At 38.6% G+C, this 25273-nt stretch overlaps 2 protein-coding genes and 1 pseudogene across 2 annotated transcripts; 1 reads left to right on the forward strand and 2 right to left on the reverse strand.

The window, feature by feature from the left end:
• The first annotated feature begins 154 nt into the window (after positions 1–154).
• Positions 155–1930, forward strand: LOC112201190 (annotated as a pseudogene).
• A 20308-nt stretch (positions 1931–22238) lies between these two features.
• On the reverse strand, positions 22239–23006 carry LOC112201221. The gene has a single exon (XM_024342209.1). The coding sequence runs from the start codon at positions 23004–23006 to the stop codon at positions 22239–22241; it is 768 nt and encodes a 255-aa protein (XP_024197977.1).
• A 78-nt stretch (positions 23007–23084) lies between these two features.
• On the reverse strand, positions 23085–23576 carry LOC112201237. The gene has a single exon (XM_024342211.1). It carries the CDS (start codon positions 23574–23576, stop codon positions 23085–23087), a length of 492 nt encoding a protein of 163 aa, XP_024197979.1.
• Between the last annotated feature and the right edge of the window lie 1697 nt (positions 23577–25273).

Genomic DNA, 25273 nt, shown 5'->3' on the forward strand with positions numbered 1-25273 from the left:
AATTAGTTTTGGATGTAAACCTTAGATTACTTTATCATGGTGTCAGAGCCTAGTTATCCCACATGTGCATGCCTTGCTGCCACACCGGCTCCACATTACCCAAATTGTCCACGTGTATGGCTTGAAAATTCGCCACACGTGCGGGGGCGTGATGAGAATATATATACATCCCACATGAGAAAAATGGGACATTGCCTATGAGTTTATAAGGATTTGGGCCACTCCATCCATTGCCAATTGGTTTTGGATGTGAACCCCAGATTACTTTATCAATTATGCCTCCTTTACACCCTTTGTGTTCAAAGAAATAAAACAAAATTAAAAACATTTTCTCAAAAAAGAAAAAAAGAAAGCTAAACGGTTTCCTAATCCCATTATGATAAGGATTTACAAGCCTTGCCTATATAAACTCCCCTCTCTTTCGTTTCACCCCGCTCTACATTTATAATTTCTCTTTTAGTTACTTACAAAAGAGGCTCTCCCCGACCATTTCTATCTTTTTTGGGTTGTAAAGATGAGTATTCCTAGCGTTTCATCTGTATAGTGAGGAGGAAGGGAGAAGATCGTCCAGATGCTCGCCAAGGAGAACATCCTTGAGCTCATCTTGAAGGTCGGATTGGACGAGCGGGCGACCAAAAACACAATCGCCAACAACAGGGTCACGACCAATCTGACGGCCGTCGTTCACTAGGCTGCAGTTACTAATGGATGCAGTCGAAGCACTGGTAATCTTTAATACACGGTTGCTACAAAGTTTCCAGCAAATGCCCTTGTGCATCGCCTGGTATTGGTACAGTACATTGTGTCTTCAAAGATTAAAACCCTAGCTCAGTTAGATGCGGCTTTGTTATGTTTTTGCAAATACAGGGACAGAAAACTTCAAAACAAGTGAATTTGAAGAAGCATGTGGTGTTGGTTTTGAAGTTTCAGAAGAAGAAATCGAGCAATCCGTTAATGAGGCTTTTGAAGAGAATAAATCTGCAATTTTGGAGCAGCGCTATAAAACAAATGTGGGTGGCTTATTGGCACATCTTAGGAAGAGACATTCGAGGGCTGACCCAAAAATTGTTAAGGCAATCATTGATACAAAGTTGAGTGAATTACTTGGTTAAAGGACTGCAGCAGATGATGAAAAGATTCCTAAAAAGAAGAAAGAGAAACCTGCTAAAGTAGAGGAAAAAGCTATTGTTGATTCTTCACCTGAACAACCAGCTGAAGAAAATCTTAACCCATGTGCGATATTCCCTCAACCAAAGGAAAACTTTAAGCTTCATACTTCAGTTTTCTTTAGTGATGGTTATATTCTGAGATGTTGCAACTCAAAGGAACTCCTTCAAAAACACTTGAGCTAGCGTGACTGGGGGAGAGTTTTAATTCGCTTTCCTTCTTAACCGAATGGATATCTACACATAGGCCATGCCAAGGCAATGTTTATTGACTTTGGGCTGGCAAAAGAGAGAGGTGGGGGCTGCTATCTGAGGTTTGATGACCAAATCCAGAAGCTGAAAAGAAAGAATATATTAATCATATTTAGGAGATTGTCAATTGGATGGGTTGGGAGCCCTACAAGATCACTTACACTACTGATTACTTCCAAGATCTGTATGAATTAGCAATGGAGCTCATACGAAAGGGTCATGCTCACGTTGATTATCAGACGGGGCATGAGATAAAAGAGTACAGGGAGAAATAAAAATGAACAGCCCTTGGAGGGACAGACCAATTAAAGAGTCGATGAAGCTTTTTGAGGATATGAGGCGTGGCCTGATTGAAGAAGGGAAAGCAACTGTAAGAATGAAACAAGACATGCAGAGTGATAATTTTAACATGTATGACCTTATTGCATATCGTATCAAGTTTATGTTGGCGTGAGTCATACTTACCTTATTTATGTAGATATTCTGTAATATTCTGTGATCTGTAATATCTGTAGTATTATTTGATTTACGTACTACTTACCTTAGGAATAGTACTTGTCTTATTAGGCACAATTATAATTTGTATATAATTCATTCTTGTAAGGTGAATGAGATATAGAATTATTCAGCCAAAATTGTCTCTTGTTTTTTGTTATATTTTGACTTGGTATCAAAGCAGAGATCCGATCCTGAACTCTGACTCATTGTTCTTTGATCCTTGACCCTTGTTTTTTGTGCTTGGATTTGTTCCTTGTCCTTTGATCTTTTCATCACCGTTGCCTTCTTATACTTCCAAGAATTTTGTTGTTTTTCCTTCCGCTGCGTATTCACCATGGCTAAAGATCAAGACGTTTCGACCGTGATCAAGCAAGATGGAGATGGTGAGACGTGTTATGGTTCCAACCAAATTTCTGTCTCTGTTAAAGATGATTCAACTGGAAATTATGGAGGTGTCAAGCTCAATGACTCTAATTACCGAACCTGGGAGAAGATGATGGAGGCTCGCGTATGTGGAATCGATAAGGTGGGCTATGTTGATGGTTCAATTACTGAACCACCAATTGCAGCCAACAATTATTCAAAATGGAAGATTGCAAATGGCTCGGTAACCTCTATTCTTTACAAATCCATGACTAAAGATGTTTCACATATGATTATGGGATGTAATACAGCTGAAGAAAACTGGGAAAGCCTTAAGGAGATCTACTTTAACGGAATGGATTTTCCTGAGGTTTATGAGTTGAGGACTCAATCCTCCCATATGGCACAAGATGGAAAACCAGTTGCCATGTATTTTGCAAAACTAAAGGGGATTAGGCAAGAAATTGATCAGATGTGTCCATGTCGCATGAAGTGCCCGGATGATGTTAAGATTTATAAGGAGGAGCAGGATCTCATGAGAGTTCATATTTTTTTGGCTGGCTTAGATCCAATATTTGAGAATGCAAGGAGCGAATTACTTCGCCGGACTACCACACCAACCTTGCAGCAAGCCTTTGCTTATATTCACAAAGATGAGACCCAGAGGGCTGGAACTAGAACAGTTACTTCAGAAGTTGCTAGCCTTACAATACAATCAAAGCCATCTGATCCCTCAAGTAATTGGTCACTCTCAGGCAATCGACCTCTTTCTTCTCTACGTCCCTCTCCTCAAGGTCCTCCTCCCAGGTTCTCCTCAAATCTGACTTGTAACTACTGCAAGAATCTAGGCCACATCAAAGCAAATTGTTATAGGTTGGTTGGTTTTGCAGCAGGCTACTTTGATAGGCCTCGACCTCAAGACAACTAACCCAAGGGAAAGGTTGCTGTTCATCTTGTTCAAGACCAAGATTACTATGCAGTGACAGAACCAGATCACACCAACTTGGCTGGTAAGGATACCGCATCAGTAAGTCATGGTGGTAATGGTAAGATTAGAGTTGCTTTAAAAATTTCTAGCTTTACTGGTGGCAATACTTGGATAATTAATTTTGGAGCATCTAATCATATGACCTATGATCGTAGTTTCTTCCTTTTTCTCAATCCACCCTCTATTTCCTCTGTTGTCAATGCCAATGGTGATTCTTTTCCTGTTTTAGGCATAGGATCTGTTCGTCTCACCCATTTTTTGACACTACATAATGTTCTTTATGTCCCTGATCTCTCTCATCATCTCATATCTGTGCCTCAGCTTAATACTTAATCTCGGTGTTCTGTAACATTTTTTTTTTCCTTTGTATGTGATTTTTCAGGACCTCCTCACTAGGGAAATAATCGGCAGGGGTTATCTGAGGGGTCGACTATTTCATCTGGATTGCATGTTCGCCGGAATGAAGCCGGAGAAGGCAGTTCAAGCAGCTTTGATTTCGACTGGGGTTACTAATCAAGTTGAAGAATTATGGTTATGGCATCGGAGATTGGGACATCCTTCCTTTAGTGTCATGAAGAAATCTATGCCATCTTTGTTTTTGGGCATTCATGAGTCTAAGTTGCATTGTGAGTCATGTGTCTTAATTAAAAGTCATCGTACTAGTTATCCTTTGAGTACTACTAGGAGTTCTTTTCCTTTTGAGCTTATTCGTTCTGATGCATGGGTACTTTCCGGTGAGTCAACCTTGTCTGGCAAACATTGGTTTGTTTTGTTTATTGATGATTATACCTGTCTTACATGGGTCTCTTTATTGAAACACAAATATGAAGTTTTCTCTGCTTTCCAAGAATTTTTGCTCTTGTACAAAATCAATTTGGAGCCAATATTAAAGTCTTTCATTATGATAATTTTTTTTGGGGGGGGGGGGGGGGGGGGGAGTTTGTCAATTCTCAGTTTCACAAATTCTTTCATTCTCATGGGATTGTTCATTAGACTACTTGCCCTCAAACCCTGAACAAAATGGGGTGTTAGAAAGAAAGAATCGTCATGTTCTTGACATAGCTCGGTCTCTTCTTGGTAGTGCTCATATGCCTAAGTATCTTTGGGGAGATGCAATTCTCACTGCTTACCATCTCATCAATAGGGTACGTACCTTCTTCTGTTCTCAATGGTCAAACCCCCTATGCTGCCCTTTCAAATCATGTGTCTGTCCCTTCGTTTTCTAATTTCCTTGCTCATGTCTTTGGGTGTGTAGTGTTTGTCCATGTCCCTAAGAATCAACGGTCCAAACTCAATGCCAGGGCATTAAAGTGTGTATTTGTGGGCTATGGTGTTAATCAGAAGGGCTATAAGTGTTTTCATCCTCCTACACAGAAATTTTATGTTACCATGGATGTCACCTTTTATGAGGATGCATGTTATTTTTCTTCCACCAATCCTTCACTTCAGGGGGAGAAACACATTTTTTTGGAAGAGAAGTCTAGTGGGATTAAAATTCAGCCAATTGTAGATGATGGTCGTGTAATTTTGGGTCCAACGATCGATCACCAGAATGCCAGCAATCGATTGCCAGACAAGTTCAAAGAAGACAGTAGCGAAACAATCGATCGTTCCATTTCAGGTCCAACAATCGATTACCAGAATGCCATCGATCAATCGCCAAACAGGTTCGAAGAAGACAGTAGGCAAATGATCGATCATTCCATTCCTGGCGATCGATCATTCACCGAGGCAAAAGCTCCCCGTAGCAAAACGATCGATCGTTCCATCTTGGCGATCAATCGCCGGCAGAACCAGAACACGACATCCAAAATTTAGCAGTCCAAGAAGGCCAAGCTCCTCCACCCCTCTCAGATACAGATAACCCTTGTCAACCAATCCCTGATGAGCATCCCAATCTTGTGGTTAGTGGTGTTTCTTCAAACTCTGATAATAGTGATAGTGTGTATGTTTTGCCTCCTAGGTCCACCCGTGGTAAACCACCTCATCAATATGAACCAAGTTTAGATGTTAAGTCTAAGTAAGTATGCCATAGCTAACTTTGTGTCCGCCCATTGGTTATCCAAATCCCATGCTTCATTTGAGAATCAAATATCCTCTGTATGTGTTCCCAGTAAAGTGCAGGATGCTCTCAAGGATCCCAAATGGTCTCAAGCGATGAATGAAGAGATGGAGGCATTAGAGAAGAATAATACTTAGGAGTTGGTGACACCTCCACAAGAAAAGAGAGTTGTTGGATGTAGATGGGTGTTCACTATCAAACACAATGCAGATGGTTCAGTGAATAGATATAAGGCAAGACTTGTTGCAAAGGGATATACTCAAATATATGGTGTGGATTATGAAGAGACCTTTGCTCTAGTAGCAAAGATTAATATTGTTTGAGTGTTGATGTCTCTAGCAGCTAATCTAGATTGGCCTTTGCAACCATTTGATGTGAAGAATGCCTTTTTACATAGAGAGCTAGCTGAAGATGTCTACATGGATCTACTACCAGGATATGAGGCAAGCACAAGAGGAAGATTTGTGTGTAAGTTGAATAAGTCCTTGTATGGACTCAAACAATCACCACGAGCTTGGTTTGGTAGATTCTCTCAATCTATGCGTCGTTTTGGGTATAAACAGAGTAACTCTGACCATACATTGTTTCTCTCAATCTTGATTATTTATGTTGATGATATGATAATTACTGGTGATAATTCAGAGGACGTTGAAAGATTAAAAGATCTGCTTGCATCAGAGTTTGAGATGAAAGATCTTGGTTCTCTTAAATATTTTTTAGGGATGGAGGTCGCCAGGGGGAGTTCAGGAATTTTCTTGTGTTAGAGAAAATATGTGCTTGACTTGTTGACAGAGACATCAATGCTAGGTTGAAGACCTGCTGATACTCCGATTGAGCAGAATCATAAACTGGCTGAGTACCCTAATCAAACTCTTACAGAGAAGCTCGCTATCATAGGTTAGTTGGCAGATTAATCTATCTCTCACATACTCGGCCAAACATTGCATATGTAGTTAGTGTTGTGAGTCAATTCGTGCATAATCCAAGTGAAACTCATATGGAAATTGTGATCTGTATTCTGAGGTATTTAAAGTTTGCACCTGGAAAAGGCTTGATGTTTTCAAAGTATAATCATCTGGATGTTAGTGGTTATACAGATGCAGACTGGGCAGGTTGTGTTACGGATAGAAAATCCACTTCTGGTTACTTCACTTTTGTAGGTGGTAATCTTGTTACTTGGAGAAGTAAGAAACAAAAGGTTGTGGCCAGGTCAAGTGCTGAAGCAGAGTATAGAGGTATGGCTCATGGAGTTTGTGAGTTACTTTGGTTGAGAAATTTACTTCATGATTTGGGATTTAAACCCAAACGAGCTATGGATTTGTATTGTGATAATAAGGCAGCGGTGGATATTACTCACAACCCAGTACAACATGACAGAACTAAGCATGTTGAGGTCGACAGACATTTCATTAAAGAGAAACTTGATGCTAAGCTTATCTCTTTTATGTTTGTCCACTCAGAAGAACAGTTGGCTGATGTTCTCACTAAGGTAGTATTAAGTAAGGCATTTTGTGACTCACTTGACAAGTTGGGCATTCGTGATCTGTATGCGCCAACTTGAGGGGGAGTGTTAGCGTGAGTCATACTTACTTTATTTATGTAGATATTCTGTAATATTCTGTGATCTGTAATATTCTGTAATATTTGTAGTATTATTTGATTTACTACTTACCTTAGGAATAGTACTTGTCTTATTAGGCACAATTGTAATTTGTATATAATTCCATCTTGTAAGGTGAATGAGATATAGAATTATTCAGCCAAAATTGTCTCTTGTTTTTTTTTATATTTTGACTGTTTACTCCTCATCCGCAAGCTGGAGAAAAATTGGTGTATCTATCCCAGTTACGATGCATTGTGGATTCTCTTGAGAATATCACCCATGCTGTGCACTTCAGAATTTGAGACACGGCGTGCTTGATACTACTGGTTATTGCATTCTCTAGGCCTATATCAACCACATGTTTGGGAATATTCAAGACTGAATGTCAGTAACACTGTTATGTCGAAGCGTAAGTTAAATCGACTATTGACTGAAAATTGGGTTGATGGTTGGGATGATCCACACCTTATGACACTAGCTGGTTTACGACGTAGGGGCGTGACATCAACTGCCATTAATACATTTGTTAGAGGAATTGGAATCACCAGAAGTGATTGTGGTATGATTCATCTGAGTTGCCTCTAGTACCACGTACATTAGAGAAGAGCTCAATAAAACAGCTCCTCGCACAATGGTTATGCTTGATCCTGTAAAGGTCGTCATTACCAACTGGAAAGATGGCTTCATAAAGGACTGTGAAGCAAGAAAGTGGCCCGATTATGAGGCAGAGTCCTACAAGGTTCCACTTTCCAAGGTGTTGTACATTGAGCACTCCGATTTTCGCCTTAAAAACTCAAAAGACTACTTCAAACTAGCTCCTAAAAAATCTGCCCTGCTTAGATACGCATTTCCTATCATTCTATCAAGTGTGTGGATGCAAAGGATGTTGGTTTAGCCGAGGATAATGAGACTGTCGTTGAGCTACGGGTCGAGTATGATCCAGTCCAATTGTTTGACAGACTATTCAACTCAGAGAATCCTGCTGAGCTTGATGACTAGCTTTCTGATCTGAATGGAAAATAGAAAGTGGTAATACTAAATGCATTTGCTGTTCCCCCACTTGAGAAAGGTGTTAGTGTTGGTGACAAGTTTCAGTTCGAAAGACTTGGCTATTTTGTGGTTGACAAAGACTCGACTCTTGAGAAGCTTATATTTAATCATACGGTCACACTGTGAGATAGCTACAAGAGTGGGGAAGTACATCATCTTTGGAATCATCATAATAGAGAGGAATGTGGGAAGTAGTTTAATTTATAGCAACAATTGACGTGTTTGTTTTTTGAATATTTTGTTTAGACGGTTGATGTTATTTCAACCATATTTGTTTTGTGTATATTTCAAACCAATTATATAACTTTTGTAAATATTATTATCTATATGGCTGTCCACGTAAATACTTATTAGTTATGTACTTTGATGTAAACCCTACCTCTATATAAAGGAGGCTAATGAGATTGAATGTGAACACTTCTACTTCCTCCCAACTATTCTCTCTTTATCTTCTCTCTATTTTATAACACTTTATCATCACGTTTTGCTCTATTTTCTTGAGTGATCTATCCGTGAGTCATATGGTGCAATGTTGTTGCTTGACTATAACTCTTTATCTATGAGTTTTGTTTGATTGATATCATCAGCCCTATAATCGAATTCTTTTTTTGAATTAAAATGATTTTCGATACAATCAAATGATTTATCATTTGCTCTTACCTATATAGCTTCCTCGATCAGCTATTGGGTTCTCCTAGCTGTTGTTATCTATTGATTAACATGCAGATATTTCAGATTGCTCAAAATTTAAAGGCTAATGGTATGATCAACCCAATAATTCTATCCATGCAGGCCTTCATCAAATAAATGCCTTTATCACTTATTTGACTCCAGAAGTTGTTATCATATAAAATATGATCTTGATATGCAGTCTAATTCAATATGGTTTAAATGTATATTGAGGCTGGTATTATCACTTACGTTGCTTGCCTTACAATTTTTTAATGAAATTTCATGGCTCATGTTTACAGGTTTGATTGCTTATACATAATATATATATATATATATATATATATATATATATATATATATCAATACCCATGTGAAACAGATTTGATTTTTTTTCTTTCTGTATCATAGATATATGCTTTGTTACAGCTAGACCACGGTACATATGCAAGACTTGCAGTGAGGAAATAAAGTTGTTTGGTCTGTATCATGCAAAACAATTGATTTCCTTTGGTCTACAAGCCGTATGGGTGAGCTTCACTAATCGAACAAGGTAAATGTTTATTTTGGCCTCTATTTTATTGATTTATTGTTTGATCTGACCACCTTATTTTGTAATCACAATTGATCGAGACCTAAAGTCTCTTGATCTGATTACATGACGACTTGATTGATGTTCCTCAAGGATTATATGGTGGAATATTACGACATGAAGCTTCTCAGAGCGTATACAATTATGAGGGCCGGAAGATCCTCGACGCTATATAATCCAGTATATAAACTCCTATGTTTCTTATTCCCCAACTATAAGAGGGCTTGAGGTTCATCTAATTATTTTGCGATATTGGGGTTCCTCTTATGACTTTGTGAATTTGAAATTCAAACCACCTTTAGAACCTGCAGTTCAAAGTTGGACAATCAATCAAAGCCAGAAGCTTCTGACTAGCATTTAGATAAGAGAACTTGATTCTCCTATTATCTTTTGTGAGATGAGATACAAGATTATCATGTATTGTGAAGTTAACCAGACCAGAAGTTCTGTGTATTTCCTTCATTTATGGAACTAGAAGTTCCCAGTTCATTTTATCGCGTAATTTTATTCAAATTTGCTCGCATGTTAATTTCCTTACTTTCGATTCATTAAAGTAATTTTTTTTTTATTACCGACTAACAGTCCTCTCAGACCTCCAAATTTCGAGTAATCATTTTGGCTAGAAGTTCAAAATGCATTTGATGTTATTAACCTACATCAAACAACAATACAATAATTGAATGTCATGTTTTACATGTATAACACGGACCAGAAGCTTCGTGTATATCCTATGAGATCCGCTGTTCAATTCTTACAAATTTAATTTGTGTCAACTTCAGACTTATGTTTTAAGTGACTTTCAAGAAATGCAATTTTACCCATGGTCTCTAAGGTCCAGAAAATATTACTAAGATTTATGCTTATGAGTCTAATATAACGATCATCTCATATCTTAATATCTGATTAATGGCTCCAAAAGAGCACATATATATGTGCCTCCAATATTACCAGAGAAGTATAACCTCTCCATCTCATGGATCTCATTTTATAGTAAGAAAGACGATTGACATGGCTATACCATGAAATGCCACAAGAAGTGGATCATGGCAAGAGAGAAATCAAAAGTCAATGTAAATATTGTCCTAACATCCTCACATGTGAAGAAATTGTAAATTGGGTGTGTGTCTATTGTACACTATATGAGTCTTTATCAAGCCACTCTCGAAAGGGCATTGATCAAATTAAATTGCATTGACTATTAAGAACATTGAAATTCATTTTAGATGCCTGATGTCTTTTGCTTACAATAAGCATATTGAAAGCATTATTGTGTTTTTTTTACAAATTTATTGTAACCTCTTGAGTTTGCACTGAAACTAAATGTTTTTTAATCTGATTAACTTAGAACGTCATGTTCTTCAAGAAGTTGTTACAAAATGAAAAAAAAAAAAATCAAAATCTCAAGTTTCTTGGATCTCCAATTATATGAGGGCCTGAAGTTCCTCCTCTTTATCACTATAAATATATACGTGATAGAGAACTTGAGGTTCTCCACTTGATAAAGTTACTCTACCATTATAGATTGTAGTCTTCAACTCGAAATTTCGAGTATATCATTTTGGCCAGCAGTTCAAAATGAATTTGGTCCATTCCAATTGTCAATATTTCACAATTGATGTTTACTCAAGCTAAGGTAACTCTTATACAGAGAGTTGTAGATTTTGATCTATGGCTCCGAATGAGCTACTATCACAGTATCACGTTATCAAATTTGAAGTATTGTCACACTAAGTGCCTCCAATATGGTTAGAGAAGATTTTTTGCTATATGATATATAATGTGTCAAATTTATATAATAAATTTAGGCATATAATGTCATGAACCAGAAGTTCATTGAACCAAATACACTATTTTGGCTTGACCGGTTACGTCATTTTTGTCGATCATGTTGCATGGAATCACTTACAAGTTTTGATGACTGCTAACCTTACTCACAAGCAAATTATTTATTTACCGCATATTTGGCAAACGGGCCGGCCCGGCTTGACCCGATCCATTTTAAGCGGGCCTAGTCTTGCTTCGTGCCGTGCTTGGGCAAGCCCATTTATTATCGTGCCGGGCTCGTGTCGGCCCATTTACTTAAACATTAAGCCCGGGCCGGCCCATGGCCCAAGCCCATATCATGCCGGGCCATGCTCGTGCCTACCCACTATAAAGCACGATTTTAAAATTTTAATTTGAATAAATAAAAATTAATTTTATTTAACTATTTAGAAAATTAAAATAAATTAAGTTATACAATATTTTTCTTAATCTTAGCTTTTTAAGATTAGTTTTCTAATATTTTTTATATTCCACTGCAAGAAAGAAAGAAAGAAAAAAATAACTCAAAATATATTGCTTGTAGTATATTATTGTGAGATTAATCTTTATTAATATAATAAAGATTTAGTATCATATTATTCTTTCCTTCATTCTATAGTTGTATTATTATGAGATTAGAAAAAATACTTTATGTCACAACAAGGATATAATGTTTTATTTCACTATTTTGACAATATAAAAAATAGCATTGGTGGAATTGTCATGAGATTTTAAATAAAGAGGTATAATATTCAAATCTCATCACTATGGCTTTTAAATATTTTTAAAAACAAAATGAAGTTTTGTGTTTGTAACGGGTCGGCCCACAATATGTCATGCTCGGGCCGTGTCGGGCCCATTACGGGCTCGGGCCAGGCTGGGCCAATGGGCCAATATTCCTAGGCCTAACCCAGCCCGTTATTCTAAAGTGCTCGGGTCGTGCCGGGCCACTCACGGGCTTGGGCCGTGCCGGGCCTCTTTTAAGCGTGCTAGGCCCGTGCCGTGCTAATGCTTAGCGGCCCATTTGCCACCTCTGGTTGTCACTTTAATGAGACTATCCTCCAACAACGAGGTGGAGAAATATTGTTTCTAAAGAACGACATGAATTGGTGTGAGATATTTATCAACTGTCTCATTTTGATTTTGAGAAATATCTAAGCTATGATTTGATAAAAGATAGTGACAAAATTATATGCTAAATGCAAAGGCATTTATTTGGATTAAAGTCCCTAAAACCAACCATATTAACACAAACAATTTAGATCCCATTTGATTTGTGGGATGCATATGTATCCAAGTGACATGGTTCTCCTGAAGAGAATGTCATTAAACGATGTTAGAGCTCCTAATATGGCTACACATACAATGGTTATAAGTACGCCATTAGAGAATGATGTCTTGATGATACAATAATACATCAATATGGTTGATACTTATGAACTTATTGTTTTTGACCTCAAACTTGATTTGGGTTCGCCACCATCCAATGAACATCTTCACTCCAAAGAAAGTGATAGATCTTTGAATGCATCTTTTGCGGAAGGTCATAATAAGATAGTCTTCCCATCGTTAGGAGAACGAAAGACTACTGTCATTTGAATAACAACGTGAATTTGTGTGTAATATATCCATAAGGTCTAAAGTTTTAACCTTCAAAAAAGAGAAGATTATACAAGCCCTATAATGCTCTATATGAGATTATAAGTAAAAGAGATCCACATTAGCCATATGATTCATCTATAAGAGATGATTGTCCTAGAAGTGAAAATCTATGCCCCAGAAGTGGCACGGGTATCCAATATCAATAAGCTTATTACAGCAATGCATGCAAATAAGAATGTGTAGGATCTATGATTAATGATCATCGATGATAATTTACATATAGTAGCTACCATAAATCATTAAGGGTTATATTGAAGCTATACCACATTTCATTATAAATGTCGACAAAGTATATTATTGGCCAAGATTGGAAAGAGGCAATTCCAATGAAATTGAATATTTGACATGTGGACAAAGTATATTATGGTTGATATTATTTCAACCATATTTGTTTTGTGTGTGTGTGTGTATTTTTGGTTAAAACAGGGACTGGAAAGAGAAAGCTCTCCAACCCCAATTTATTGAGAGAGAGAGCAAGGCCTCCCTCACGAGAAATCAGATAAACAATAGAAACAACCTAAACAACTTAACATATTCGAAAATTTGGGAGACCAAGTTCATCTTGCCGACAATACTGAAGGATGGAAGTAGGAGGATCACCCCACCATGTCATGATGCCAGTTAAGGACAAACTCATATTAGCAAGAGCATCAGCCACTTGATTACCCTCCCTAAAAATATGAGAAGACCGAAAATGCATCTATGAGATAAGGTGCAAGCAATTACTCCAAGCAACATGTAAACGTCAAGGAACAAGGTGAGGATCATGAAGATACTGGAGAACAATGGATGAGTCCACCTCAAGACAAATATGCTTCCATTCTCTAACCCACGCTAACTTAATAGCTTGGATTACAGCCATGACCTCTGCCTCGACGGAGCTAGGAATATCAAGGTTAGAAGCAAATGTGTTAAATAGCGACATGTGTGGCCCGTGACCCACTATTGTACCGATACTGTCCCAACTTAACCACCCTTTAGGTGTTGGTTTTTAATCACAAAAGGCCTCGGTACAATTAGGTGAGATCCACCCACTTATAAGTTATATTTTATTTGTCACTTTTCCAATGTGAGATCTTTCCTCTCCAACACGCCTCCTCACGTGCAACCTAACTCTAGGTCTGCACGTGAAATTAATTGACAAACCCAATTCCACATTAGAAATCGGGTCACAAGTCCCACATTAGCGACTTGACCAATCACATAACAGTCCAAGGCCCACATCGGACACTTGGCAATAATCCAATCGGAAACTTCCGATGGCCAATTTAATGAACCCAAACTAGGTCCATGATTGGAGAGGAGATTGGTGAATCAATTAATGAATGAACCCATATCCGAGTCCATGATGGCGACGTATTGAAGAGCGACCCGCTCTGATACCATGATAAAGTAGTATGGGGTTCACATCCAAAACCAATTGACAATGGATGGAGTGACCCAAACCCTTATAAACTCATAGGCAAAGTCCCATTTTTCCCATGTGGGATGTATATATTCTCAACACGCCCCCGCACGTGTGGTGAATTTTCAAGCCATACACGTGGACAACTTTGGGTGACGTGGAGCCCGTGTGGCCGTTAGACATGCACACGTGGGTAACCCGCTTTGATACCATGTTAAATAGTGACAAGTGTGGCCCGTGACCCACTATTGTACCGATACTGTCCCAACTTAACCACCCGTTAGGTGTTAGTTTTTAATCACAAAAGGCCTCGGTACAATTAGGTGAGATCTACCCACTTATAAGTTATATTTTATTTGTCACTTTTCCAATGTGAGATCTTTCCTCTCCAACAAAAGGTACCAAGAAAAGAACTGCAAAAATCTTGAAAAACACCCCCCTAACCAGCTCTACCTGAGACCTGTTGCCACGCACCATCAATATTAATTTTCACCCACCCAAGAATTGGAGGGTGCCAATTAACCTCAATAATATGAGGAGCGTTACGTGGGCGACATGAAACCCCATAATTCTTCAAGACCCTAAGCTCCTCCAAAGAATTAAACATGCATCCTTTAGCCAATCTACTAGCAGCTTGTATGTGGCCTAAAATAAGCCTACGTAAAGCCTCAACACCAATGAAATTACCCTCATGCTTCATTTTGTTTCTTGCCTTCCAGATAAACTATAGTGTAGTGGTGAAGCAAAGTAGCCAAAGTTCCCTTAGTTGTTGGCTACGACCAGCCAAGCCAAAGAATAATAAGTCCATAATAGTTAGTGGCATATTACCAAACTCAAACCAAGTTACCTAGCCTCGCCACACTGAAGATGCATAAGAGCAAGACAAAAATATATGATGCAATGATTCCCCATCCAACCCACAAAGGACATAGCGAGATGCCAAGGCAATTCAACGCCACTGCAATTCATCCTCCGACAACACCTTACCACGTAAAACCTTCCATGAAAGAAGAGAGATATGAGGAATAATATATTTAGACCATATAAGCTTACCCCAAGTTGTCTGAGGAAGACGTGGACGAAGAAAGTGAAAAGACTCATTTGTAGTTAACTCACTCGATGTTGAAGGAACCCAAATAAACTTATCTGGCATATTTGGGGATAAAGCAATAGGAAACTTACTAATTAAATCACAAAGGTCTGGAAAAGGAAGTTGAAGCAAGGAGGGAAAATTCCAAGCTCCATTAAGAACATAATCAGCCACCAACCCATCCATGAGAGTAGCCAAGCCTGCATTATTATTCCCAAAAAAAATGAAGAAGTGGCTTACCCAAGAAATTATCTCGCCAAAATAACACTGATCTTCTATAACCAATGAGCCACCTAGAATTTTCTTGAACCTAAGCCCAAAAGCTTCTCACACCTAGCCAAATAGAAGAACATGCATATGAACGACGCAAGACCCCATTACACCAAAAGCGTGTTCGGAGAAAAGAGGTACCAACGGAAGAAGAAGAGAACACCTCCCAACTTCGCTTGAGAAGAAGAGATTGACTTTGGATAGTAAGTTGCTTTAAGTCTAGCCCACCTTCCTCAAGAGATGAACAACAATTCTTCCAAGCTACCAAAGGAACACCTCGCTTATCAATGGAGCCAGACCATAAATAATTCCTTCACCATACCTCCAAACTCCGCAGTAGTAAAATAGCCCATTCATAAACTTGAAAGCTGTACACAAGCATACTATTAAAAACAGACTTAAGCAATTGAAGCCTGCCAGCCATAAAAAGAATAGAGCCCATCCAACTAGAGAGACGAACTCGAATTTTATCAACTATCTGCTGAAAGTAAGATGCCCGAGGCTTCCCGTGAAAAATAGGCACACCCAAGTAGTTAAATGGAATCTCCCCAATGGGAATACCCAAAGAATTCGCTATAGTCCGCCGGCTGTAGTAGATATGCTTACAGATGAAAACCTGTGACTTAGCCTTGTTAATTATTTGCCTTGAATTTTGCCCATATTCTTCAAAGAAAGACATAACCAAAGCCAGGTTTTGTTGATTTCCTCGACAGAAGACAATCACATCATCAGCAAACAACACATGTAAAGGAGCCACCACTCCCCGAGGGGAGGAAATAGGCTTCAACCTACCACCATTTAAAAGCTTGGAAGGACCATGACTAAGAACCTCTGCCAAGCAGAAAAGAAAAGGAGACAAGGGGTCCCCTTAACGCACACCCCGACCACATGAAAAATAACCCACTGACCTTCCATTAACTAGCGAAGAGAGCTTCGCCGAATACAAAAAGCCCGCACCCAAGACACAAATAGTGGATGAAAACCAAAAGCCTCCAGTACATGGAGGATGAAGTCCCATGAGAGAGTATCGAAGGCTTTGGTAATATCCATTTTAATTGCTACATTTCCACCATAGCATTTGGAATCCAGCAAATTAATGCACTCTGAAGTTGTAATAATACAATCAGCGGTGTTTCTTCCAGGAACAAAAGCATGTTGCTGAGGTGAGATTATTCTGGAAGCAATAGAAGCAAGTCGAAGAGAAAGGATCTTTGGTATAATCTTGAAAACAAAATTAGATAATGCAATAGGCCTGTACTGCTTGATAGTGTTACCATGATCCACTTTAGGAATAAGAATAATCATACTTGAATTAAACGAAGCCGGTAAAGATCCATGTTCGAAAAAGAATTGGACTGTAGTAGTTACATCAGCACCAACAATTGCCCAACAGGAGATAAAAAAATGCCCTTTGAATTCATCAGGCCCTGGGGTGCTATCTGGGTCTATATCTTTAATAGCATAATAGATCTCTTCAGAAGAAGGAACTGACATTAGAGAAGCATTCACATCATCAGTAACCAAAGAAGGAATAACTCGGCTAACGAGACCCGTATCATAATAATCTGCATGGTTAGCAAATAGATCTGCATAGTAAGCAACAATATGGTTCTGAATAGTAAGGAGATCATGAAAAACCTAATCACCATCTCTTAATGTAGTAATAGGAGAACGGTTACGTCGAGCTCGACACATAAGATGGAAGAAACTAGTGTTGCGGTCCCCATCTGAAAGCCAACGAAGCCTCGACTTTTCCTTCCAAAAGTTCTTGCAAACACAAAGATTCAGACAGATTGGCCTGTAACTCGCACTCTTTGGCATAATCGGCATATGAACCCCCTGAAATTGAGATATCATGTTGTAGAGAGACTAATGCAACAAGGTCAGTGTCAACCCTCCTATGAATATCACCAAAAACCTCCCAATTCCATTTACAAAGGGCCTTGCGCAAGACTCTTAGTTTATGTTACAGTATAGACAACAGACAACCATGAGTTTGAACATAATTTCAACAATATTTCTTAACAAATCTTTGAAAATCATGATGCTCTAACCACATCCGTCAAAATCGAAATAGACTTTGACGTTCACCAAAAGCATTAGAAAATGTCATTAGAATAGGATTGTGATCCGAGCATAATCAAGGAAGAGTGCAACAGTCAAAGGAGTCCCAGCTATCCAACCAAGAGAGATTAGCAAGACAACGATCCATCCTCACTTCAACATTACCTCTAACACCACATCGACGAACCCAAGTGAATTCTGCTCCTCTAGTATCCACATGAATAAGCTCGCAAATATCGGTCATGGCTTGAAAGTCTTCACATGATCGCCGACATACTGGAGCACCTCCTTTTTTCTCATGAGCTCCAAGGATTGCATTAAAATCACCAAATACAAACCAAGGACCAGAAACAAAATTCTCTTTAACTGTAGCAATATCTATCATTGCAAGTACGATTCTAATAATAGAGGTACGCCTATGCCGAACATTGGGATGGATATGTACGATCATTGCAAGCTTTTCAAGGGAGGTGGAAAACCTTGAAAGTCAAACTTTATGCTTGGCATTGTGCTTTAAGGCAAGCGAAAAGTTGGTACAAGAGTGGTGCGACTATGATTGATGAGGTATGAATTTGTAGTGTAAAGTCCGGTATCTTAATTTACCCGTTTACTAGTCATTTGGACTGTAAACGACAACTATTTTCACTTTTACTATCGTTTCAGTACTTTTAGTGGCCCTAAAAGTTGACTTTTTGTTCGGGTCAAAATTTGAGAAAATTTCCTGCATGAAAGTTGTAGAGGACGTTAAACCGAGCGCGTGCATATATGGTACGTAAAAATCGGAGTTCGTATGTGAAAGTTATAAGTGAAAAGGTGAATTTACTGTTCATGATAACTCTCTATATATAAGGAAACTTACCGAAGTAAGTTCCCATTTCAGAACTTACCCTGACCCTCTCTCTCCCCTCTCCCTCTTCCCCCGCTTCGCCCTCCCTTCTTCTTTTTCCGATTTCTTCATCGTCCGGCATCCGATAGACGTGATTCCAGTTGTCCTTGGACCGTCTCTTCCTCCTCTACACGATGGTACCAGTGGGTATCGGCGATTTGGCCGGAAAACCCCGAATTTATGCAAGCATTGTTACTGTAGCAGTTGGCTTCTCCGGCGAAATTCTCCAGTTTTCGGCTATCTCCGGCGGGGAAATTGGCTCTATTAGAAGCGCCTTGAGTCACTGATCATCTTCCCTCAAGACTTCTAGCTGAAATTTCCACGTTTGGAAGGTGAATTTGAAGGATTTCCAAATTGGTGGGTTTGGAGATTTCCGGGTTTGTGTGCATCGGCAAAATCGGAGCACTTCAAGGTATTTTCTCACTTGGTCACAGTTATGAAAAATGCTTAGAATGTTGAGATGATTATGTGGTTGAAATTTGGCGGCCGGAGGAGGAGTTGGCTGCTGCATGAACAGTGTCAATCGTGAATAGTGCGGTGCGTGAACAGGGATGGCGTTTAAACAGTAATTTAAATTCTATTTTTTTTAGCTAGTTAAATCCTATAATTTTTGTAGAGGTTGAATATGTGAATTTGGTTGGAATTAGAGAAGTTTTTAATCGATTATGAATTTCTGAAAATTTAGGATTTCGATTATCGATTTACGAGAATCCGACCGTCGGATATCTCTCGGTTCTGACTTGGAACCTTTAAGATAACGAATTGGTATTAGTGGTAGAATGTGGGTTGAATCCGAGAAGAATTGGAGAGATGATTTATGAGGATTCGATTTTGAGAATCGTATTTAATTAGAATAGTTATTCACGGAATATATTTGTGTACATGGCGACATACCGAGCTATTGCTTGACGAAGGAACTCATACGCATGAACGCCTAAATAGTACTATGAGTGGACTTTTGTTTTTAAATAATGATGCATGCATTTATTTCTTAAAATAATGCTCTAGTTATTAATCATATTACATTTTGAGCAAATGAATTGATTTTCCGAATTTGATTTCGGTTTGCCTTGTGGATTTGCTTTCAATAATGAGTTTCAAAGGTTGGTTATGATTTATAATATTATTTGACGAATTACTTATTTCCGAGGTAATTGCCGGAATTAAGTATATTTCTAATCGCCGATTTAAGTTCCTGGAAGATTTTCGAGACGAGTTTCGATGGAGTTGGATTTCTCAATTATTTATTGACTTTCGGTTTTGGAATTGGGAATGCCTAATTAATGATTTTGGATTTGGTTTGTTTCTTGGAGATTTTGAGAGATTTTTTGGAAATGGGATTTGCTTATACTAATTTCCGGTTTTGGTTACGGATTTGAGAATATTTTGGCGTGTGGGGTCACGTCATTGGAATATTTATTTTCTCGTGAGATATTGGGGAAGCTTTATGGATTTACTGGTTTTCGATTGTTTTTCCTCACCATACTCGGGTCATTTGATTAGGTCTCCTCCTCACTTACTTTGTGTTTGTGAGTGGCAGTTGAGGTAGTTTATTCTCCTCCTCACGTGGGTGGCAGTCGAGGTTATTAGTTCTCCTCCTCACACAATCTATGTGTGAGTGGCAATCGAGGGTAGGTAGAGCCTAAGGGGCTCCTTTACCCGTATGGTGGCATCTTTTCCCCATATCCTTTATGTGTTACTTGACTAGCGGGGCTAGTCCGATTCTTTTAGCCAGCGGGGACTGGTATGTTTTCACGAGACTCTGAGTTTTAAAGACATACGTTTTATAAATGTTGCATGCATCGAAGTTTTACGAATTTAAATTCATGGGGAAGTAATACAACCTCTTTTCTTTTAAATTATTTATTTAGTCGTTTATTTTTGTCCACTCACTCTAACGTGTTTTTCAATTACTTTCCCCTGGGCCCTTCGGTTTCAAATGCCCAGTTTGCAGGTGAAATTAGTTGAGGTCGGGCATACATTGGAGTTGAGGCATAGTCAACAGCATGGCTTCCGCGTTTTTATTTGATTTAGGTTTTCCTTGTTTACCCTTGCTGTTAGAATTGCTCTGATTACCTGAGGAAATTAATGTTAGTTAAGTTGTGATTTGTGTTATGTGATTTTTAGTTGATGTTGATTTGGGGAGCAGGGTGGCTCCAGGAGAATAAGGATGGGTGATTTAGAAGTGTAATTATGTTTTCTACAGGTTTTGGGGAGTTCATTTTTAGGGGAAGTTCTGCCAAATTTTTAGTGGAATTTCTTCTAAGGTGGACCCCGCAGGGCCACTTCAGATTTCAGGGTGAAATCCGGGGGCAGGTCCTGTCATGTAGTGTAACACGAATATTAATTTTTATGATTCTTTTAGTGTATATTAAAATTTAATTAGTTGATACATCTTACTTTAAATTATTAGTTGAAATATCTTATTGATAATTATACTTTAAATTATTAGTAGATATATTAAAATTTAGTTGATAATTATACTTCAAATTAGTATTTCATAATCAAACTTTAGACTTAAATTTATTTTAATTATACATTATACTGATCTTATACTTAAAGTTAGTAGGTGATGTTGGTGGATTTAATTAGTTGATACATTGTACCTCGTTTATATTTGTACTAATAGATTTATATTTTTTTTGTTTAAATTAACATAGCTACGTCAAACACAAGATTTGTGGAGAGCTGTGATGACCAAATCGAAAGGAAAACCAAAAAAGGTGATTTCATTAATTTAGAATGTTACGAGATTGTTAAAGGGTTTCAACAATTTAGTGACATTCCAAGCCATTCCTCTTCGGCGGGAGGAACCTCCAGGGGAGGAACTGAACGGATGCACACACAACAATCCGTTCCTGATTCGCATGTCCAGTTGGACATAGATGCAGATGAGGTAAACTCCAATGCAACTCCCAATCCTTTAGTGAGACCTCAAGGAAAGAAGGCTGACAAAGAAGCTATTTGGAAAGGAAAGAAAGCATCTAATGATTCCAGTCCTCTGATAGCCGCTGTGGAGACTATAGCAACCAACCAAACATCAATGTTGTCTGCCAAGGAGAAATGTGATGAGGAATATGCTCGACATCTCCGTGACCAACAACAACGAGATTATATACGCTTGCAATTGGATATTCAAGGGAGGGAATTCAAAATTCAAGAGAGGGAAGAGCGTATTATGGAGATGGACACAAGTAAGCTGACGCCAACTAAAAAAAATTACTGGCAAAGAAAACAAAAAAAAATTGCGGAGAAAGAAGCTGAAGATGCAACCCGTGGATCTAACATCCCACAACCACCATTCCTCGGTTGATATTATCCACAACCTCCTTTCCCTGGTGGCTATCCACAACCACCATTCCCTGGTGGGTATTATCCACAATCTCATTTCCTCGGTGGTTTTCCACAACCAACATTCACCGGTGGCTTCCCACAAACTCCATTCACCGGTGGCTATCCACAGCCACCATTCAGCGGTGGAGTCCCTTCCCCACCTTTCTCTTCAGGTGAATCCACTAACCCCAACCGTATGGATGGCCCCACAAACACAAATTGAATTCCTAATGAAGATGAAGATTAGGAAAATTAGGGAGTTATATATTTTAAATAATTGTATTGTTATGATTCCAATACTTAGTTTTTCACTTATGTAATATTAGATTGATGAAATGAAAATTTATTTGAATAATACCCTTACAAATGAAAAGCTAAATGAAACCACACAAACATAATTAAAAACATAAAAACTAAATGAAAACCACACAAACATAATTAAAAACATAAAAACTAAATGAAAATACACACAAAAAGCAGATCTAGATACGCCTGTTGCCTTGAAATTCCCAAAAGTGTTGAATGAGGTCTTCCTGAAGGTTGGAGTGACTATGCTCAGATCTAATTTGTTGGTAGCGGTCCATGAATCCGTTCATATGATGAGCATCTCTACCAACAGGATCAAAGTCTCTACCGGTTGGTCCCTCCCATACCTCAGCAATCATGGGCCTCATATTGTTATCCTCTTCATCGTTGGACTCCAACTCATCATCGATGTCTTCAGGTCGTTCATCCTCGACAATCATGTTGTGTAATATAATACAAGTCAACATGATGTATCGAATGTCCTCTTTATGCCACCCACGAGCAGCTCCTATAACAATACCAAACCGTGACTGCAATAAACCAAAACATCTTTCTCCATCCTTCCTATACCCCTTTTGAGCCTTTGCAAACTCGATTTCCTTGGGGCGTGTAGGATTTCGAATTGTTTTCAAAAAAGTCGCCCATCGAGGATAAATCCCGTCAGAGAGATAGTACCCTAAATTGTGAAATCTGTTGTTAACTTGGAATTGGATCAGAGGTGCTCTACCGGCGGTAAACTCATCAAACAACGGATACTTTGCCAAGACGTTGAGGTCTTTGCATGCCCCCGGTATTCCAAAGAATGCGTGCCAAATCCAGGTGTCGTAAGATGCGACTGCTTCCAGGATGATAGTGGGGATCTGTTTCCTACCACTATATTCTCCAACCCAACCTGTCGGACAATTCTTCCATTGCCAATGCATACAGTCGATGCTCCCAATCATTCCTGGAAAGCCTCTCCTCTCACCTTTGGCAAGAAGTCGTCTGAGGTCGGCAACAGTAGGAGCGCGGAGGTATTCTGCTTAGCAAAGATCAACAATTTCTCGTGTAAATTGCTGAAGGGCTACAACGGAGGTGGATTTCGCCATCCGACAATACTCAGCACATTGATCTGCCCCTGCACCGTAAGCAAGCATTCGCAAGGCAGCTGTCATCTTCTGCTCCGGAAGCAGTCCGACTTTGCCGGTAGCATCTAACCTTTGAACAAAGTAACGATCATACTGGCAAAGGTCAGTAGATATACGCTTGAAGAGATTGAGACTCATCCTGTAACGTGTTCGGAACTCACAATCTTTGAACACTGGCCGGTCAACAAAGTAGTCGGCCAACATACCTTTGGCCCTTTCTTCTCTAAGTCGTTCCTCATTTGGTGCACGACCCGGATGAGAACCACACCCTCGGTGTTGGTTTCCAGATTCTTCTGCGACTGCAGCGATGACAATGGCGTTGGTGGCCATCATCTCTTCATCATCTTCATCCTGAGACCGTCGAATTTGATCCCACAAATTGTTCATTGAAACGAGGGAAATTTAGGAAATATGTAATGCTAGAGATATGAAAATGGTGAATGTTTGTTAAGCTCGGATGGTTTGTGTATGTAGTGAAAACATCATGTCTATTTATTGAAAATTTTCACACATAAAAGTGTCGGTGGGTTATCACTCACTCACTTCAAAAAAATTGTCGGTGGTGTGCATGTGATAAAAGTGTCGGTGGAGTTAAAAAAATTTCACACTTTTGATGGAGTTTTAAATTTTTTCACACTTTTCAAAAACTTTGTCGGTGGTGTACATGTGATAAAAGTGTCGGTGGAGTTTTAAATTTTTTCATACTTTTCAAAAACTTTGTTGGTGGTGTACATGTGATAAAAGTGTCGGTGGAGTTGAAAAAAAAAAAATGTCGGTGGACATATAATTTGTCTACCAATAAAATTTTCTTTGATTGCATTTTCAAATTGTTTATCAATACTATTTATTTACATCATACATTTCTTCCAAAAAAAAAAAAAATATTCAATGAATAGTACCTGACTGGTGACCTTGACCCAACGGGTGGAAGCAAAGATCCAGTGGCAGTGAATAGTTTCCTGCCCTGGTGACCTAACGGGTGAACTTGCTCTAATATGGGTCATAGAGACCCAAGTCTTCCAAACCCACAACAGATGAGTGTTAGCCAAATAACCACCCTCAAAATGTACAATCACAAACCTAAATTCACAAAAAATCTAGGCTCATGGTGAGTATGTGCATTGTGGTGGTAATGAGATTGTTTATTGGATTGAGTGGTGAACCAAATTAAAATAAATGCTCAAATGTAACATAAATTATTCTAAACTAAACTAGTAATATAATGGATGAAGTTACCACTAACCTCCCTTGCAAGTATTGAAGTTCAAAGACAAGTTATGCTATTCTAATTTCCCAATTACACTCTTTGCATCCGGATAAGACTACAAAGTCATAACTTCTTTAATGTTATCAATTCCAACAAGATAAGTCCAGAATTAAGTACCTAAGAACAAATCCTATTACTGATTAAGTCTCAATTCATTGTTCATAGATGCATAAAGCTTTGAGTTTAGATAATCATGCAAGCAAACCAATCCGAGATCTAGGTGATTTTAACTCACAACCTTCATATGCACATAAAGGATGCTATCATGCTATCAATGCTCAAGGTTAACTACTCCCTAAATATTTTTTCATGAGATAACAAACACAACACATTCAAAGTAGTTAAGTTTGAATGAATGCATTCACTTCTTGAATTAGCATATGAAGATGAAAATCACAAATAACATCAAATGTCAATCAAAACATCAATTCATACAAGTTTGGCTAGGGCTTTCAACCCTAGCTCCAACAAAGTAACTACTCACTCATCATACAAATTAGCATCAAATCTATAAAGTTCATCAAGGTAAATTAAAGAGTTGAGGAAAGAATGAACTAGTTGAAGCTTGACAAATCAATGGGTAGCTTCTCCTTCATTTTCCTCCTTCAATGCTCCATGAATCCTCCTTGATGGTGGAGTGGATGGATGATAAGCTTCTTGATGGTGATGATGAATGGAATGGTGATGAAGATATAATGCTTATTTGGCCAACTTTGAGTGGTAGTGATGGAGTAATGGTGGTGGTGATGGAGGTTGACGAGTATGGATATTATGGGTTTGGATTTTGGGAGGTGGATATGGAGGTTTTATGAAAGAG

Source organism: Rosa chinensis, chromosome 1, assembly GCF_002994745.2.
Source record: "Rosa chinensis cultivar Old Blush chromosome 1, RchiOBHm-V2, whole genome shotgun sequence".
In the NCBI taxonomy this organism is placed as follows: domain Eukaryota; kingdom Viridiplantae; phylum Streptophyta; class Magnoliopsida; order Rosales; family Rosaceae; genus Rosa; species Rosa chinensis.